The sequence below is a fragment of the Dermacentor silvarum genome, chromosome 8 (genome assembly GCF_013339745.2).
Source record: "Dermacentor silvarum isolate Dsil-2018 chromosome 8, BIME_Dsil_1.4, whole genome shotgun sequence".
NCBI lineage: Eukaryota > Metazoa > Arthropoda > Arachnida > Ixodida > Ixodidae > Dermacentor > Dermacentor silvarum.
In genome coordinates this window covers 95617192-95638385 of record NC_051161.1, presented here as the reverse complement: position 1 = coordinate 95638385, position 21194 = coordinate 95617192, and the positions used below count along the sequence as shown (strand labels likewise).

General features: G+C 45.0%; 1 protein-coding gene across 2 annotated transcripts in view; it reads left to right on the top strand.

Moving 5' to 3' along the window:
* The window catches only part of LOC125947822 (uncharacterized), a 100280-nt gene extending 79467 nt beyond the window's left edge, over positions 1–20813 (top strand). For both annotated transcript variants that reach the window (XR_007468519.1, XM_049673251.1), the window contains exons 4-5: positions 10500–10580; positions 20195–20813. Coding sequence is in view for 1 of the 2 variants with exons in the window: in XM_049673251.1 (XP_049529208.1) it covers positions 10500–10580; positions 20195–20364 (251 nt within the window). In the remaining variant the exon portion in view is untranslated. The remainder of the gene's footprint in view (positions 1–10499; positions 10581–20194) is intronic.
* The last annotated feature ends 381 nt before the right edge of the window (positions 20814–21194 follow it).

Genomic DNA, 21194 nt, shown 5'->3' with positions numbered 1-21194 from the left:
ATATGGGTTGGATATGTGTTACCCCACGCTGTAATACAATAATTGATATGGCTATGAATAAATGAATAATACAGAGTTATCAATGTTGTTTTGCTAAAATAATACCTAGCTTTAAGTAGAATTCTAATACCGGGAACAAGTCTGCGCTTCAAATAGGCAATATGCCTTGTAAATTTTAAGTTAGAATCTAGAATTATACCAAGAAATGAACATTCATTTACTGCACTGATGACAAGAGAGTTTAGGTTGACAGTGGGAATGAATTCAGGTGTCCTATGATTTGAATGAAAAAGCATAAAAGACGTTTTGGCAGGATTTATCTTTAGGGAGTTAAGGTGGCACCACATTAAAATATTGCTCAGATCAGTATTTAGCTTAGCAGTCAGAGACGTTAGTGAACGATCGGTTGCAACTAAAGTGGTGTCGTCGGCGTAAAGGAAGGCCTCAGTTTCTGATAGACAGCCAGGTAAATCATTCACATAAAGCAGGAATAGAAGTAGGCCAAGTATTGACCCCTGCGGAACCCCTTTATTGTTTATTCTGAATTCGGAAAGTGAAGAATTAAAATACACAGCATGTTGTCTATCTGTTAGGTAACTTTTTATAAGTTCTAGTGCACGGCCATCGACGCCTACTGCCCGTAGTTTAGCAAGTAAGATGACGTGACTTATTGAGTCAAATGCTTTGGATAGATCGATAAAAACTGGTCCTGCGTAGAAACCGGCATCTATGGCGCATTTTATTTTATCTGTGAAAGAAAGTATAGCATAGTCAGTCGAGGAACCTACCCTGAAGCCAAATTGATCAGGTGAAAGAACGTTAAACTTTGAGAAGTATTTAGTTAGGCACTGTTGAATACATTTTTCGATAACTTTGCTATAGAAAGGAAGAATTGCTATAGGGCGATAATTAGAAATGCAGGAGCGGTCACCCTTTTTAAATACTGGAATAATTTTTGCTTTTTTCAGTTCACTTGGAAATACTCCGCTTTTAAATACTAAATTTGTAACATGAGATAACGGGCGGGCGATAAGATGAGCTACTAATTTAATGTTAATTGAACTGATTTCGTCCAGACCTGCTCCTGTAACCTTTAAATGATGAATGACATTGATTATTTCATCTGGGCCAGTTGGAAATAAGTAAAATGAATGTAAGCAGCGCTGAAATGCTAATTGAGTGTCATTGGTATGATGGAAACTATGGTCACAGAAAAACTCGTTAAATGCGTTGGCGATGTCTACTGGTTGCGTATACGTGGCATCTGATGAATGAAGCTTACTTATTGGTTTATCCTGACTGGATCGGTTCAAGAAAGAATTTATTATTTTCCACTGTGTTTTGGTATCGCTTCCGGCTTCTGCTATTCTGAATTCGTAATAACTTCTTTTGGCAACCTTGAGCAGCCTGTTTAGGATGTTACTAGAGTGTACTAGAATATGGTCGAGTGGGACGAGCGGCTGGGGCGGCGCATGCTTTGCAGTGAGGCGCCCGACGTGGAAAAATATTGGGGCGGCGCTGCGGTCGAAATGGATTGGGCCGCATCAAGGTCGCGCCGTTGGAAACTGCTGGCGATACTGCTCGGCAGGGTCATTCGTACTACTTCGCGCGCTGGTATTTGCGTTCAGACCGATCAAATGGGGTTCATAAATGCATATGACATGTATTTATGCCTTAAGAATAAATTCCTTTCCTTTATCTTCTTTATTTATTTTTTATTATTTTCTAATGCCGCTCGGTGATTGCGCGTGCATTGCGGCCGCAGTGTCGGCTTTCATTCTACAATATTGTTGTGCGGTTCCCTTTGGAGAAAAATTTTTTTTCTCGTTATTCAAGCAGCATGTATCTCTCGTGTGCATTGTTGCGCATATAGTTTTCTATCAGTAGGTCTTGCGAAAACCAGATGAAGCAATTGTAACATATGTAACCTTCCTGCTTGCCGCTTCAAACAAGTAAAGCATATCTGCCCCATCGTGCGCCTTGTACTTAGATTTACGGGACTCATTGGTATAGATAAAAAAAAGTAAACTGCAGTGCAACATTCCAGTCAAGTTTCCACCTTTCTCGCGTAACGGAATGTGGAGTAATTGGTACGGGGTCAAATTTATTGCAGTCGGACCTCGCACGCCGAAAACGGTTTTAGTTAGCCATTCTATATGCTAATCTTTGGCCGTACGCCGTACGTGGAATTTTTTTTTCCAGTCGATACTCAAAAAAAAAAAGAAAGAAAGCCTGCGCGGTAGCCTAATTAGTGCCTATATCGTGCATACGGCGTTGCGCTGCTAATTCGGGAGCTCGCGGTCTCAATCCAGGTCGCGGAATTCAATGGGAACGAAATGGAAAAAGACTCGTGTACTTCTATTTAGGTTCGCGTTGAAGAACCCCAGGGCCGCTATTTTGTAGCGATGCCTTTAAAGTAATAATGCCTTTTCGCGCTTATCGCGCTTTGTCAGTGGTCAGAGCGAAGGTCCGCTCGCGTTATCAACGTTGATATCGTGAGGGGACCGTCGCTCTGACCACTGACAAAGCGCAATAAGCGCCAAAAGGCATTATAACTTTAAAGGCATCGCTACGAAATACCGACCCAGGTGGCGAAAACTAAACCGGCATGCGTAAATGTAATGCCGTTCCCAAATGTATGACCGCTCAACTCTGCTGCTTGTATATTGTAAACGGCTGCGTTGAGTTATCCCGTGCACTATCATGACGACCATAATGAAACAAAAGAACGGCATGTCTCACATACACGTAGAGATATGTGCAGATCTGTTGTGTTCGTTGAAGAAGATAAGTGTGGTACCACGTGGGGCACTCAGTTTTAATGGGCTGCAAACATGGTGAGACTGGACCTCCCGTCCGTACACACACACACACACACACACACACACACACACACACACACACACACACACACACACACACACACACACACACACACACACACACACACACACACACACACACACACACACCACACACACACACACACACACACACACACACACACACACACACACACACACCACACACACACACACACACACACCACACACACACACACACACACACACACACACACACACACACACACACACACACACACACACACACACACACACACACACACACACACACACACACACACACACACACACACACACACACACACACACACACACACACACACACACACACACACACACACCACACACACACACACACACACACACACACACACACACACACACACACACACACACACACACACACACACACACACACACACACACACACACACACACACACACACACACACACACACACACACACACACACACACACACACACACACACACACACACACACACACACACACACACACACACACACACACACACACACACACACACACACACACACACACACACACACACACACACACACACACACACACACACACACACACACACACACACACACACACACGCACACGCACACACACACACACACACACACACACACACGATCGTTTTGCCTGCTATGAATATTATTTCTGCGAATGACAGTTTTATTTCTAGTATTCACTAATAAGTGTGTTTGTTACTGCAAAGACGTGCGCTTATTCCCGGCCGGGAGTTCTCACTTTTTCAATTATTGCATTTATAATATTTGTTATTTTTCCCCTACATGTATATATCGTAAACATATATGTCTATGTACCCTTTGATTTAATCACCTAGAAATACATTGATCATTCTTCGCGCCAGGCAGTTAATAAACCTGGTTTATTTCACTCTAATATTGTTTTCTTCGATTATTGTCCCTGATCAATATCCACCAACAAGAAGCGCGTGTAAAATGACACAATATCAATGATAAAAATTTCTTACGTAGCTTCATGTTGCACAGATACCAGTTACTTTTGGAAGATAGTGGTAAAAACAGCAGCTCACCTGGCTAAAACTACACTTGGTACATGCCGTAAGGGGTCATGGGCGCACCGAAGCAACTAAAACATTAAAAAAAATGTACTTCACAGAGGTTCTGCGAGAAAAACTGGGCGTCCGCCAGCGTCCGCGTAGCGAACGCGTGCTCACTAGCAGACGACGCGCTTGACAACGACAGCAAAATTGAAGACGTCGCGTTGTATACTCCGTGCCTCAAATATATATGTTTGGCAAAATGGTGTAAACATACATTTACAGTTGAAATAAAGCACTATTTTAAGAGCGTACTATGCGCAATCGGCCTCGGCGCTCGCAACGAAAGTACGTTGAATATGCCGCGGAGCGCGTCTCCGCCCCAATCCAGTTCGCTCGCAGCGCCCTCGCACTATTTTTCCACGCGCGGCGCCTCAGCGCCAGAGCGCCGTTCGGCCCACTCGACCATTGTCTAGTACACTCTAGATGTTACAATAGATTTTATAGCGAGTTTTGAGTCGAATGTTAAACGGGCGTTGTTTAACTTTTCGGTAAAGGTTATCTTTTTTACGTAGGCTAGTTAGTAGACGATTGGTTAACCAAGGATTCTGTAACGCTGGAACATGTCTTCTGCATTTCACAGAGCTGGTAGAATTAGTAATACATTTTTTTATTATCTCCGAAAACTCATTAAAAGCTGATTCTGCGCTTGACTGTGATGTCACAGAACACCCATTTACCTCACTAATGCGAGCAATGAAGACATGTTTATTAATCACAGCTCTGTAGAATTCATGACAAGGTTTATACAATTGACAAGGAACTTTAAAAAAGACCGGGAAGTGATCGGTGATGTTATTTTCAAGTATGCCGCAAGCTGGAGGACACATAAAGTTGGAGAATATATGATCTATTAACGTGGCGGAAGCCCCTAAAGTACATCTAGTTGGGAGGGAAACCAGTGATTCGAAGCCAAATCCATGAAGGCAATTAGTGTAGGCAGTAGTTGCAGCGCTGCAGTCATCTGAAAGGTTAATGTTAATGTCTCCGAGAAGCACAACATTTCTCCTTTCTGACGACAAGTTACCAAGTACAATATTCAAGTCATCGCAAAAAGCAGATATTGAAGACGAAGGTGAGCGGTACACACAACCGATAATTATCTGGTTCACATCCTCAAGCTCAATCCACACAGCTTCACAATTCGGCACTGAAAATGATATGTAGTGCCTGCGCTTATAACGTACATCAGGAGATACAAAAACAGCAACACCTCCATAACTCTGGTGAGAACGATAGCAGTATTCAGAAGCATAGGAGGGAATCTACGCTATCAAGAGCCCCGGCATCGTGGCTCTTGATAGCGGAGAGCCACTTGTCCTCATTTATTTGTTCCGTGCCTCGGAACATATATTTTATTTCCATAGAACACGGCACTTTTGATTTGCATACTTTTATTACATATGTATTTTAAACATTTATTCATAGACAAATGTTATGCCCTTTTACAGCCAAGTCAAGCCCTGCCTTCATTATCAACTCACTGCACCATGTGCTTGGCGCTCTTTAGCCAGAGCTGGCTCTAGCCCCATGAAAATCCAGTAATAACTCAATCGAATAATTTACCAGTCGAATGTCCACCTGTGGAGTGTGCTGCAGCCTGTAGAGCTTATATAGTCTACAAAAGTACCAATAATCTCTCCTTGCACGAGATCATTCATGGCGCTCATCTCCTTGGTAGCGCTTCAATGTCTCTTTCCCATCACGTAATGTTGCGGCCTTGGAATGACAACCATCATTCACTTCACTTTATTACCTTAAAGACCCCTTGCTAGGGGTATTACACAAAGGGTGGGAATACATCAGTACATAATTTGCATAATACACAATTGAACACGCAAACACCAGAACGAAAGAGGAAAAAACAACTACATGAGCTTAACTGTTAAACACGTCAGCACAAATAGATAGACGGAAATAATACAAACTAAAATTGCACAAGCACATAAGTGCGTTACCACAAGTCAGTTTCTTGTCAAAAGTGCGCTGTGGCACTCTTCATAAATGTACAAGAGCAAATGATGGCTGCGGTTTGGTGGGGCAGGTTGCTCCAATCTGTAGTGACATGACAATATAATGAAAGAGAATAGGTAACTGTGCGCATATGAGGGCGGCCCACTTGAAAAGGTGTGCCGTGTACGATGCGACGTTCGGGCTGCCGGGAGGATATACGGTGGTTGATCGAGCGAGGTGTGATAAAACTTCTGGAAACTGAAAGCGTTGCAGTGCGGCGGCGCGCACAAAGGGGAAGTAGATCCAATTCTTTTTTAAGTAAGATAAGCTCACTCCATATGAATAAGTGTAAATAAGGAACCTTGCGGCGCTGTTTTGAATGGCTTTGAGTGCGTTGATGAAATATCTTCGGTGCGGATCCCACATGGCGGATGCATATTCTAGTTTCCGTCGGACTATTGTCTAGTAGGCCAGTTGTTTAACCGGTTTCGGGGCGCGTTTCAGATGACGTTTGAGAAAACAGAGCAATTTGTTAGCCGATGAAAGGATGTTATTGACGTGCGTGCGCTAGGCTAAGCCGTTAGATATAGTGACATATACGTACTTGTAAGAATGCGAGGACACGCGGGAATGTTATTGATTGTGTATTTGTAAGGAAATGGGTCACGTCGTCAAGATATTACCCTCAAGTTGCATTTCTTTAACTTCCATTAACCAGCGGTCGTATCATTGCTGTAGACAGGTAATGTGCTCCTGAAGTGAGTATTGATTAGATGTGCTAGTAATTGTTTGATAAATGACCCAGTCATCTGCGAACAAACGAAACTTGAAAGACACGTGCAGGGGTAAGTCATTAATGTATATTAAGAAGAGCGGGCGCACAACAACAGATTCTTGAGGTACACCGTAAGTCACCGGTAGGGGGTTGGATGCACGGTTGTTAACTGTAGCGAAATTAGATCGGTTTGTCAGGAACGCTTCAATCTATTGTAAAATGCGGGGGATAAGGTTCGTAAGAGAAAGTTTTAGTAATAGACGTTGGTGTGGTACCTTGTCGTACGCTTTTGCGAAATCTAGAAATGTAGCGGCTGTGTGGAGGTTAGAATATAACTTGGTGTGAATATCATACAGGAAAATGGCCATTTATGTTTCGCAGGAAAAATCTTTGCGAAACTCATGGTGTGAAGAATGGAAGTGTTTGTTTGAGAAAAAAAACCTTCATGATTCCTGTGTAAATGACGTGCCCCATGAGCTTTACAGGGCGCATTCGTTAATGAAATGGGGCGATAATTGTGCAGGCAATTCCTGTCACCTGCTTTGTGGATGGGAACAACCTTCCCCATTTCCCAATCATATGGCATTCCACCATGCAGTTGAAACTGACTGCGAGAAAAGCAAACACAGGAACGCCGCGGCGACATGTTTAATTTTCTTTATCAGTTACGACCATTGGAGCAAAACCGGCGACAACTTGTAGACACGGATACATGAGAGATTATGTAAACGACAGAAAGTACGAGAGTGTTTTGAATGCCCTCACCTACAGATCGCGTCGCTCATTACACAGTATTTTGGCACAGGGACGTGCGTGTGAGCCCCTCACGTGTGGAAGACTTTGGAGATGTGCTAGCCAATGTTGATTCGCTCCCATGTGTTGTGACATTGGGGGCGTATTATATTACCCACAACTGGGCGGTGACACTCAGGAGTCCGAAGGCGACCAATATACTCTTTTCGCTCAAGGAGTTCCAGGTGAAGCGATGCTGCTGCACTGTCATCAAAACGGGGGAACAGCAGGTGAAACTTCGGCTGAAATGGCCGCTGCATACGGACTACGACGTCCATACGGTGCTGGAGGACTGCGGCGATGTTACAGAAGGGAACCCCTGAGCGCACGCGAGAAGAAGGCGTCAAGGACAAGGGTTCTAGTGCCAGGACAGTACTGCTGAGCTTAAGACAGGCCCTAAAGGTTGCCGATTTCCTGCGCCAGATTCTTGTCGGCGGGAAGCTGGCCTTGGCTGTCGCGCCTGGCCGGTCCCCTGTAGTGCCTTCGTTGTGGTCACGTCTGGCCAGCCTGTAGGTTCCCCGGCGTTACTCTTTGCTAGCAGTTGGAGCATGTCGAAGGTGACTTCGTCCTCTTGTAGGGGCAGTATCATATCACGTGACGCTGAGCGAATTTCGTCATAGACACCAATGAGTTGGAGGATGTGGCCAGGGGCTTCGGAGACGTGAGGACGCCGGCGGAGCTGGGGGTTCGCCTCCGGTGAACTGAATTTCCATAGACTTGGTCCCGGATCCAGCAACAGGTCAAACTGGAGGAGGCAGAGAAAAAGAGCGAACGTGGTCAAGTAGTGGCTACTGCTTTGAGGCTGTGTTCTTGTATGAAGACTGTGGACGTTGCCGTGCAGGTCAAATGGCCTCTAGACGTAGCCGCAAGCATGGGGAATGACACCACCATCAAAGCTGCTGAGGGGATGCCATCAAACGCGACGCCATTCAGACGTGCAACTCTGAGACCCGCACCACATGTTTCACATTACAAGAGGGCTGGCGACAAACCACCACCGAAAAACTGTGATTACAGTAAACTGGACGACCCCTGAGGCTCCTAGCGGTTCGCTAGATGTGCTAGGCGAGGGCCACGCTCAGGGCCTGTCTGCTCCATTAGGCCAAACTGCCAACGACACCGTCAATTACACTGAAAGGCTAAATGTTCGATGACTGCCTCAGAAAATGGAAATGCGGCACAAGCCACATCACGATTGCTATCGACGTTATTGCTGATTGCCATTGAAGCAATAAGGCTCTTTAAATTTCTGCAGGGAAGCCAACCCTAGGTTTCTAGGGCTGCATGTATAATTGCACTCAGAATTGTCATTGTGGAAACGTCAATCTGCACACGCATGTACTGAATGCCATGCATGCAAGTTCTGCAAGCGAAATCGCGCTCCAAAGTTGTGTCATGCAAGTCAAGCACGCATGTCATTATTGTCATGTTATTCATGCGTCATTCGTGTAATGGATGTCATGACAAATCATGCATGCAAGTTATGAATGCATGTCATGTCATTCATGTTATGTCACTTATGATTTCATGTGATCCGTATCTTGATATATTTCCAGCTAAGGCGAGTATGAACTGCCGAACTAGAATACAAACTACTAAGGAAACAGACAGGGACGTCACTGTCTTCTTCTGGGACTGTTTTTTTAAGCATAGCTGTTCAAATCTGTCTTAGCTCTGAACCAATTAACATAGTTAAACACTTTTTCTCATATCCAGTAAATTCGGAAACAAGCGAGACCCCGTTTCTACGACGCCGTTAATTTATTAATGTAAATAAAAAAGAAAGCTCCACAGAAATTTCAGTCTTGAGAGTTTTATTCGATGCTCCAGTCTTGGAATGTTCTTTCTTCCTGTGCTTCTTCGCTCTGTTTCCCAGTATGATTTCCAATATTTGAACGAATACGTTGTGGTTCCTCCATACGCTCTCCTCACCTTTCGTCATGCATTAGCAGTGACCACATATGAGTGTTCGCTGCTACTACCTGTGGTATTGGAGCTTCCGAATGACCAGCAGGTCAGACCTGGTCGGACTTCACCGGAAGAAAATGAAACGTAGCCTCTCTATGGTATCGGTGTCATTCCTGGGGTCCGCGGCTGATTCCAGGAATTTTATTTCCACAGCTTGGTAATTGATGGATATGCTTTGTGGTTCCATGAGTATTATTATAGAGTTTTAGATTAGGGGGACGCAAGCGTAGGGGCTCGCTAGCGCTTGGGGCCGCGGAACTGCGCACGCGCAGACCGGTCTGCGCGTGCGCAGTTCCGCGGCCTCAAGCGCTAGCGGGCCCCTACGCTTGCGTCCCCCTAATCTAAAACTCTCTATTAAAGTTCCACCATCGGGGGGAAATTCAGCTATGATGCGCACTTGGAAAAAAACAGTTACAGAAAGACAAGGTATTGGGTTGATCATAAGGAGAGTGCCATGATACCAGCTTAGCACTAAGCTTCTCCGTGATTCATATCACAAAGTCACACCGAGGGCGCGACTAGAGTTTCATACAGATATGCTGTAGGACCACGTAGAATGCACCATTCTTGTAGTTTCGTTGCGCACAAATGTACACTACAGTGTCCTTGAGATTCATCAGTTCTGCAGAAGTTACTAACTGCAGCAGAATTTCTTGTGCCTATTGATAGCACAATACTGCTAATAGTGAACTGCATCAAAATTTTGATGCAAATATAGTATAAAAAGTTTTCAAAGAACAACCTTCAGGAACTGGACAAAACTAGGCCTGGCTAACAGATAGAAATGTATTAGACCCTAGCAAGCACTACAGAAGCTTTCGTTGTTCCTAATCGAAGCTGATATCATACACACATAAGAAATATTCCAGCAAAATTTGCATACATACTGCATGTTGGCTTCTATTAGGACATTAGATTTGCAAGCTTTAGGTTTTGTAACATTGACCGTTTTATGTTTATTGCTTTTTTTACCCGGACGAACAAAATGCACGTTTCAATTACAGCATTGTAAAAAAAATTATTTGTTACAGGTAGTGCCACAGATTACCTTCTGGTTGTTTGGGATAATGATCTCAATTGTGGTGTTTTTTCCTACGGTCCCGCGGGTACAGGTGAGTGTTATATTCCAGAAAAAGCTGCAATAACTTCTACTAGAAAGCTACAAAAATAATTAGAGCTATTGGACAAAACAAAGCTTTTGTTCGAAAACAGCCCTACGCGTCAACTTCCAAGGTACATCACGTTCCGGACGGTTTTCTCGCAGCAAGTCAGGCAATGCACTGAGAGATAAGCACCAATAATTTTTAAAGCGAAGCCTTCTTTGTCACCCTCCCAGACATTTTTCACCATGGCTGGCTGCTACTGTCTTGCCGAATAGTTCAGACGTAGGAGAGCACAACAATCTTTATTAACATTATAGGTGCTCTGGCCTATGCCATTGTTCGTTATAGAGTTACTCAATTTACTCAAGAATAAAACAAGTGATACCTTAATATCATCATCGCAACACACCCAAGTCATAAAAAAATCACTTTAACAAAGCAAACCTTTCTATGGCGACCTTCCTTGGGTTTACGGTTTGGCGCATCTGCGTGGTTCGTTTTTTGCCGAGTATAGTGCCGTTTACTGCTTTACTGTGACCAGCATTGACCAGTTCTGGTAGGTGCGCCTACCGTAATTATAGTGTCGTCACAAAGGGGTTAATTACGAAGCCATTATAATGTGCGCTCACGTGGTTCACGTGGTTCACCTTGTCGGCGCCTGTCAGTGATGGCTTGCCGCCTTGACTGGCAGGTAGGTATCAATACGCGGCAAAATTCTCTGCAGAATATACCTAGTAATATGACATTTATTTATTGCTCAACGAGTGCTTTTCTCTCATTTTCCAACATCAGGTTGGATCTGTATACTTATTTATTTTATTCGCTCAAATAACGAAACTGCTTCTCTTGTCCTGGTGATAGAAGCGGAATAACAAAAACACAAAGAAACTACCAAGAAGTCATAAAGAGTAGCAGAATATTAGGCCAAGAACACCCGAAGGTTTTGCTTGTGGAACCAATAAAAATGAACCCTATGAACAGGAACATGCTCCGTAGCATGAAAAATCAGGCACACCAATGCCAATCCTTCAAATTCCTTGGCCACATTTGATAAAATTAAGCCAACAGACAATGATGCCCCGGAAAGCATAGGGGAAATTAGTGGTGCTTGAAACTGGAATGAATGTAGAAAATAATGAAGAACGAAATGAAAGTGCAGGAAAACATAACGTGCCTCTGGTGGGAGACCTAGCCACAACATAAGCATTACGCGTCCGTCGTGATTGTGGGTGCGCTTCCCCCGGCAGCAAGTAATTGCTTCGTTTACTTTCATTCGACTTTTCTTCGTTATTTTCTATATTTCAATTTACTACGGCTTATTTACCTTATGGTTTCTTGGCATCATTGCCTGTCGACTTTATGTGGTCAAGATTAGCAAAAAAAGAGCCCCTCGGTTTCCCTTCTTCTCTACGCTACATTTGTAATTCGTTGTGTCCAATTTCATTTGCTAAGAGACCTTATTTATAACCCCCCAAAAAAGACAATTACATGTGCTACGTGCGCATCTTTGCCTTTTGCGTCCGAGCAAGAAAAGTGCAAAAATTTGTGATCAAGGTGTTTCAGCATTGGTTGTGTTGTAAACAGGCTGAGACACAAGAACATAAAAACACTTGCCAGGAGCGCTGAAAGATCAAGATTTAGATTGCGCTGACTGACAGGCATAGCTACAGCGTGTAGACTGATCGAAATAAACAAAGCTAAAGATCATGTTTCCTTTATATTGGTGATGACTTGCTTTCAGGAATCAGTTAACTGATTGACATCACAAAGAAAAAGTTTTTCTTTTTATTAACATGAGGTGATTTGTCCGATTAGGAAAGCGAAGAGGCGCTAACACACGTGCTGTTTTGTCCTAATATCTTTCGCTTCGATATGTGTGCTAGCTTTTTCCCTTGCTTTTGTTGCTCCTATCACAGTAATCATTAACAGCAGCACGTACCCGCCAACTTTCAATGCACAACAATATGGATTGATATTATTGTGCCTGTGTTCCATCTTTGTATTCAGAGAGCGCAATTTGAACAGCGACAGAGGAACAAACGATAATACAAGGCGTTAACTTGTTTAATATTTTTAGTTTCCACAGGCACATTTGTATAAGCTCACTCAGTAATGTATGACGTGTGCGACAATGATTATTGCAAGAGAAATGCATGTTCCGTATCGCAAAGATATTCTTACGTATACTCATTTATCCTTTTTCTGCGGACTGTACTTCACACACTAACTTAAGTGGTGACGTGGCTTTCAAAATGAACTTCCTTATTTCTTCATGGATTATGACTATAGTTGACCAAAATGTCACCTGGATGCTTCCGTAGAATTTTCAGAGTTGTACCTCGGAAAAATTTCGTTCAGCAGACTTTTTCACCTCTGCAGTTTCTGGGGGGCTTGGGGCGCGGGCTGGAGGTCGTGACACTCTTGTTTTTCTTTCGTAACGCAAGTTTCTTGGGTTGTCATTTCTACGTTACTTTCACATCAAGCATATTTTTGGCGCGAAAGAAGAGCCACACCATAAATGCATAAAAAATTACGATAAAAAAACGGCAAAGCTTGCACTAGGATACGCAAAGCTCAAGACAGGGAAACTTGGTGATCGATGGCGTCATAACCTAAGAGATACCTGGCATACCCAAGCTAAACTCGGGTATAGCCAAGGCCGAACTTAGCTGCTACCAAGTTCAACCTATATACAACCAAATTCAACCTCGACCTAGCTAGCTAGCTAGTACCAGGAGACGCAATGGATCGGCCAGCTTCGTTGTGTCTCGAGCTTTGCGCGGCCTAGTGCAAACTTTGCCTCACCAGAAGAGAAGTGACATTTCACGATGGAATTATTAGCAGCCACGCAGCCAGCTGTGGAAGAAGACGACGATGTCGAACGCGGGAGCAGTGGCACGAGTGCGTGCCGAGCACGAGTACGAGCGCTAATTGAGGGGTGCCAACGAACCAGCTGCGGAAGAAGACGACGACGCTCGAGCCAATGCTGATGTAGATAGTTTCGTGAAACGCGCACTTTTTACGGCTGGCTTAAACAGCTTCGCGGTTAAAAAGTCACAGACCTGCTCGGAACACGCAGAACAGTCACAGCGTAAGCTGCAGGAGTGGCTCCAAAGAAGGTCTATTTCGGCAGCACGCAATAGGGAGTCTTCGCGGCGAAGACTCTATCATAGTTTTCACGAGAACGAACTGTCCGCCCGGCGTAGATGGCGAGGTGCGGCTTGTGCTGATCTATGTACAGAGGTCTGCTGAAGCCGACCTTGCCTGGTTGCCGCCGCACCCACAGCTCTACGATTCGCTTCTTCAGCAGTGGTTCGTGTCTTGCGAGGAGGCAGAATAACGTGCACCGAAGTGTAAACAGAGGTATCTAGACTACGCGGCGCACATGTCACATACGACACTGCTGTTGATGATGACCTATTCAGATGCCCATTGAAACGGAGATGCGACAAATAGTCACCTAGCCTGCCAGATTTAATCCGGTATGCTGTACGTGTTTTTCATTGTAGAATTATCGTATACATCTCGTTAATATTCTTTGTCTTCCCTAAAACGCCTCTATGTACAGCCTACCGCGTTTTTAGCTATATCGCGGGAGAACACTATAATATGGTAGTACGCCCTCCTGAAAGGAACATCGCATTAGACGACTGTTGCACAGGAGAGTGCTTAGTGCACTTCAGAGTACTTCTGCCACTCTCGCTGATTATCTTCGCTTAAAGACGCTAAAATGACGCCTGATGAATGCTCGCGCTATATAGCTAAAAATGCGGGAGGCTATACTTTGTACCGCTACCTGTGCAACTTCTACACGGCGTGCGACCTCGTACAATAATACGCAACTGCAATGCAATGTGTACACGTATCGACGCTACGCGGCACCCATCTCACATTGCGTGAGATCACATTTTTGTCACATCCACGCCTTGTTAGTACAAGATGATGGTTGGTACTAGGGGGAACCCACGCGTGCGTTGTTCTGTGTGCGAGCGTTCTTGTGCGTTGGAAGAAACGCGGTTTGAGTCAGCAGGCGAAGCAAACGTTTCAGATTTTATCTGTAGGATGTGTGTGCTAGGGTCGCGGCTATATAGACTGGCTAGAGCAGGAGAATGATAAGCTAGCTAAGTGGGTTGCAAAGCTAGAAAAGGAACTTTAGAGCAAACAGAAGCAGAGGAAGGAGGTAGAAGAAAAGCTAGCTAACCTAGAAATGCAGCTGCGGGCCACCATTCTGCAAAGCAATGGTAACGCCTCGAGGCGAGTACGGCGAACGGAGATGGCTCTGATGCGAGTGCAGCTAAGAGTAAAGTCCCTATATAGGAAAAGTACCGCCATCCTTTCAACAACGCCGCTTCTCTCTCTCCTGTATCTCCGATTGGACAATGATAGCGCGCGCTTTCACTTCTTTAAATTATTTTTTTCCGCCTCAGAGTAGAATGTTGAAAGTCGGCGCCGCAGCCGCCGGCGCTGGCTGCGCCGCGCCCGGCTTGAAACCTTCAACGGGGGCTTTCGAGGAGCGCCACCGTCGACTTGCTTTCGCAAGCAAAAAGTAAAGAAATAAAATTACTCCATCTCCCGCTAAAGGGAACCACCTGTGCATGCGAAGCAGCAGGGAGATGGTTAGATTGAGCGGGAGATGGTTTCGTGGCAGCGGCCTGAGCGCTCATCGCGGCGCTGCACAGGAGAGAGAATGAGGCGCGCGCGCTCCGTCATTTTCATACCGCGGAACTACTGTGGCGCCGCCAGCGGAGTATGCAGCTGTCGCACCACCTGTCGAGCGCGCCGCTGCGGATTCCTAGAGAGAAAGGGGGGAGCGTAGGTGAGGAGAGAGAGGGGGAGGGGACGCGCATGCGCTTTGGGGGTGTGGCACACGGGCGGCGCCGCTCCGTAGAGTATTCCTAGAGAAGAGAAAGCGGGAGCGTAGGTGAGGAGAGAGGCGGGGGACGCGCATGCGCTGTGGGGGTGTGGGATGCGGGACAACAGACAGAGCCGCCGGCAAGAAATGCTTCGCATTTAAAAAAAATGTCACAGTTTCGCCCTAAGGGCGAAGCAATGCATGCGATAGCAACACAGCAATGTCATACGAAGTAAGGTGAGCGGCTTTGGTAGCAATATGAATTGTAGTAAACATGAGCTGATTAAGTAAGCAGGTGTGCTGCGGCGTAAATAGACCGACATGAAGAGAGACTCGATGACCACGAGAAGGCGCGTGTGAAACGGTGGTGTTGATGAGAAGCGCTTCCCGTGGGCAGCGCGCGTGCGAAGGGACACACCTGTAGCGCTGCACTGCCGATCCGGGCAGCATTACATGTGTAGCGTGCGTTGGAAAATGTGACCCGACTATTACTAACTGAATGAACAAGCGTGGTGTGAGCGCGCACAAACAAACATGAAGAGATCACACTGAATGACTGCAGACAACGACTGTCAAAACGCTGGCAGCAAGCATACGCCGCTGCGGGCGAAGGTACGTGCGGTCTATCGCTTCAACAGAAACTGAGCCGCGAATGCACGCGGCGCATAGAGGTCAGAGCCGTGTGGAGATAAGAGACGGTGCGGCGAGCGACGAGCGCGGTTGTTGGCAGAAGAAAAGTGCCCCCCCCCCCCCCCCCCCCGCTTCCTCCGGCGCTGGCTTCCCGCTTCCTTGCTTGCGCGTGGGAGAGATAAGAGACCGTGCGGTCGAGCGACGAGCGCGGTTGTTGGCACAGTAGAAGTGCCCCCCCCCCCCCGCTCCCTCCGGCGCTGGCTTCCCGCTTCGTTGCTTGCGCGTGGGGGATTGAGTGCGTTCGCTCTCCGTGATAGCGCGCGTCCCAGCACGCTTGCGCTGGGGCATACGGCGCGCGGTGAAGATTTTATCTATACGGAACCTCACGGCGACGGCGACGCCGACGGCAGAAATCCGGTTGAAGTGTCCATATAATTGCTATCGCAATAAAAACAAGTGTTATAGGAGAGGATACGGAGGAGGAAAGAGTAGATGACGGTACTTTTACTATATAGGGACTTTTTCATTTTCATTGTCATTTCATTTTATTTGGGCATTTTCACAAAATACCCACGAAGGGGGCAAAATGAGAGTGTGTCTCCTGACTAGGCCCACTCTCCGTGAGGCACTTCGGGCAGGTACAGCAGGACAGTGTACAGCATATGCAGTAATTTACATACAAACAATGAAGAAGCGAGGAATACTATAGCAATTAGAGAAACATAAGATAGATATGCAAAATCTAAGACAGCCGGCTAAGACAACCGAACCCGCCACGCCGGAAAGCAGTGGCGGAAACGTCAGTGATGGTCACGACGGGGCTACCACTGACGCGGCCGCGGGAGAAAAGAACAAAGCCAAGGGCCAAGATAGGTCAGGAGGGGAGGGCACTGCGGCCTCAGGTGCAGCTTTCGACGGCGAGGAGGAGGAAAAGCGTTGAATTGTTTTACTGGAGATTCCAACATGCGTAAAGTAGAACCGGCGATAATAGATTATGTGCAGGCGAACGAGTACAGGTTAGCGCGCTTCCAGGAAAACCAATTAGAGAGGTGATGGGGAAAGCCGAGAAACGCATGATTGAAGTGTCCTCTATTGAGAGACAGTTATCGCGTTGCACTTAACCCAACTTTTCACCCCTTTCCATATCAATCTCCACTGTGGGACACAATGGATGAGAGCGGAGTGATTGAGGTACTGCACGGACGAGGGACAAGGCTCACAAAGCAAATAGCCAAAGGGGTCACCGACCTGCGGATTGTTTCAAATGAAGTACAAATCACTGTGTGCACGGTGCCAGAGATTCAAAGGCAGGGGTATGAAATTGAAAGGGCAATTCTTGCAGTAAACAGGGAAATTAGAACTCTAGCTAAAGCAATGAATTTTACGGTCATTGACATCAACCGAGAAGTGCACCGAGCAGGCCGTGAAGGCGCTTTTGTGCGTGACGGTATACATTTTAGCGAAAGGGTAGCAACACCGGTTAGAAGTCTATTCGCGGCGCGAGCTGTAGCTTTTCTAGGTGGGCTCCGGGCAATCAGGAAGCAGGATTAAGTATTGAAGGTAGCCAAACACCAGTAAAGGGCAGAATTAGGCGACCAAGAGTTAGGAAAAGACGCACAAAGGATAAGAATAGATAAGGTAAAATTTGCTACATTGACATGCAGGGTGGTTGCAAGCAGGAAAAATGGCTGCAAATTCTAACGCAGCTGAATGATGAAGCGATTAGCGTGTACGCCTAGACCAAAACGCATCTCGGAGATTTAGAGCAGCCACCTGTTAGTGACAAATATGTATGGGAAGGGTGCAACAGAATGACCGGGTCAAGGAAAGGCGAGGTCTAAAGTAGGAAAGGGTAAAAGAGACATCTAAGGAGCATTTATGGATTAGCGGCACATGGCAAGCCAAAAAGACGTGGCTGGGAGTAGCTTACCTATGGACAGATAGTGATAGCAAAGAAAAAAATAAGCAATTAGTTGATAGCATTAGAAGCAATATTAATGAGTTCAGTAAATCGGGCCAGGTGATATTAGTGGGAAATATGAACGCGCACATGGACGATTTAGACGGATATACTGATTACAACAGTTCTTTAGTGCTAGATCTGCCTGATGAACAGAACCTTATAGCAGTTAACAGGGAGAATAAGTGTCATGGACAAGTAACGTGGCAATGCGAAAACAGGCAGTCATGTATCGTCTACGCCTTACTCTCCGAAATGGTCTACGAACAACTAGACCAAATGATAATAGACGAAAATGGAAAAAATAGCCTGGGTACCGATCATACACGTGTAGCATTAAAGTTTGGGAGAAATACCAACGCAGAACATGAACCAATAGCCTCGCAATTTTTAAAACTGAATGAAGAGCAAATAAGAGACATAGCAAAAAACATAGAGAAGGAAATTGAGGCTTTTCCTACAGCAGTCTGGGAATATAAGGAACTGGTAGACGTTATGCAGAAAAAAATAAGGCAGACACGGCAAAACAATTGTTGGATTGGAAAGAGTAAAACATGTAAGTGGTGGAACAAGGAAATAAAGCAAGCTATAGAAGAGCGTAAAAAGGCATCTAGGTCTCATCGAGACGCCAAAAAGTTGGGATTACACGAAGAAGAGGCGCTCCATAGATGGAATACATACCCAGAAAAAAAAAGGGGGGCGAGTGAGCTCGGGCAAGAGAAAATGAAATGCGCAAGTGAACCTTGTGTGCATAACATTCACAAAAGAGACAAATGCGCCCCAGAAAGATTCTGGAACCATATAAAAGCACTTGGAGCTGCAACTACAAACTCGCAAACGGCTATAAGGAATGAAGACGGTAACATCTACGAAGGAGACGATCGGCTGCGGTACATAACAGACGCTATTTTCAGACAACAGATCTAGCAACAACAGAGAGGCATGAGAGATCAAAATTTAGCATAGAAATATTTTATTGGAAAAAGGCAGCAGAAAATGTCCCTAATAACACGGCAGCAGGACTCCATGAAGTCCCAATACAGCTAATCAAAAACCTCGGTTCAAAGAGCAAGGCACTGCTGACTAATGCCATGTAGCAAGTGAATAGAAAAAAAATTCCAGTTCGATGGCGCAAACGCAAGATGAACCTCATCTACAAAGGCAAAGGAGATAAGGATAAGACGAGCTCGTACAGGCTAGTTACAGTAACGTCGGTGATATATAGAATGCCAATGTAAGCCATAAAATTATAACTGTCGAAGTAGGTAGAGAAAAACGATGTATTGGGGGAACTACAGAATGGGTTCAGGCCAGGCAGACGCTTAGAGGATAATATGTTTGTACTAACTCAGTGGATAGAGATTTCAGTAGCTCAGAAAAGGCCTTTATGGATAGCATTTCTAGATACTAAAGGAGCTTATGACAACGTAGACAGGGAATTGTTGTGGGATATTCTTCAATACGAAGGCATAGATGACGATTTCGTGGAGCTGCTGAGGGAGATATATAGACACAACCAAGTACAAGTGGTATGGGAAGGTAGAAAAGGAAATGAAATGGTGGGAATTCACCAAGGATTGAAGCAAGGATGCCCTCTTTCATGATTGTTGTTCACGCTTTACGTCAAGGGTATAGAAAGACGACTGGAAAACAGCGAATTAGGTTTTGATTTATCCTACATGCGTAATGGACAAATGGTGCAACAGAAGGTCCCCGGACTGATGTACGCAGACGACATTGTGCTACTAGCGGACAATAAAAAAGATTTACAGATACTTGCGAATATCTGTGGGAATGCAGCGACAAATCTAGGCCTTAAGTTTAGCACAGAGAAATCAGGAATTATGATCTTTAATGAACACACGAGTAACTTCATTAGTGTCAATTCAACAGCAAGTAATACCCATAGTGAAGCAATATGTTGCAATATATGTTGCAAGTTGATTATGCATTTCAATTTTTTGTGCAAATAATGTCCGCCTCTTTGAGTAGACCAGCTCATTAACTAGAATTTGGCTATCTGCCACAGGCAACCTTAACTAAATTTTGAAAGTGTTACGCTGAAACACCCTGTATATATATATATATATATATATATATATATATATATATAATAGAGAGAGCGAAACTTTTTGTTGCCTGGTGAGTAAACTTACTTTCACCTTTGTTCTCTCTTTACAGAGAAAACTACGGCAGACGTATGCGAAATGTGTATTTATGATAACAGAGTCAAAACTGGTAATATCTCCAAATGTGAAGAATACTTCAGTACATATTGCAACCATTTTCCAAATCATGAGAATCCAAATATTGTCTACCGACCTGAGTGCCAGTTCGAGGAAGGATGCTGAATAACATGTCGATGGCCATAGTTGCATAAGGACATGTGAATTTTTCATGTGTACTTAAGACACGACCCTTTTTTTTCAAATTTTCTATTGTTAGTGTGTTTTCTAACGCGATACCTTTTTTGGACATGTTGGCTAAGTGCTTCAGGCAATATGTTCTTCCCTTTGCAGAAAAAATCGTAGGTTTGCTGCCGATGCTGATGCTTATATACGTGGGAAATAAATATCAATGACTGTCGAAATAACTTGGTTTTTTATTCGGTCTGGATTCAAGCCGTCGAATTGATTCCGCAGCTTTATCAAATATTGTGATCCAGAACTTGCGCCGCAGCAAGACCAACACCAACCCTCTATTTTTTGGTTGTGCCGGGACCCTTATTGAGAGCAAACAGAAAGGAATCATAAGGTTGTGAGTTTGGAAGCTCAACGGTTCAAGATGTAATGGGGAGAGTTTTTTTATATTATCCACAATCTTTTCCTTTTGTTTCTTAATGAAATTGCCCTACAGCAGCCTGTTACATCTCCATTTAGCAATAGTATGTGAATGATTGCGCACATCGGCACAGATGCTTGAAGTTCTGTACTCTGCCACACAGGCAGGGCTCCGCAACCAAAACATTTTGCGAAAGGCAAAGCAGAACTGCCGTTCGTCTCAATATAAATGACTGGGTCATTAGGCCGGGCACCCTAAACATTGTGCATTAAGAAAAATACAGCTCTTGCGTGCAAAGTGTCAAGCATTGACAGCGACATGAGAAATCTAGTTGCACTGGGGGTGTTCGGCCGCTCTTCTTTCATTGTGCCGAAGCGACATGTTGGCTACGCGCAAAACG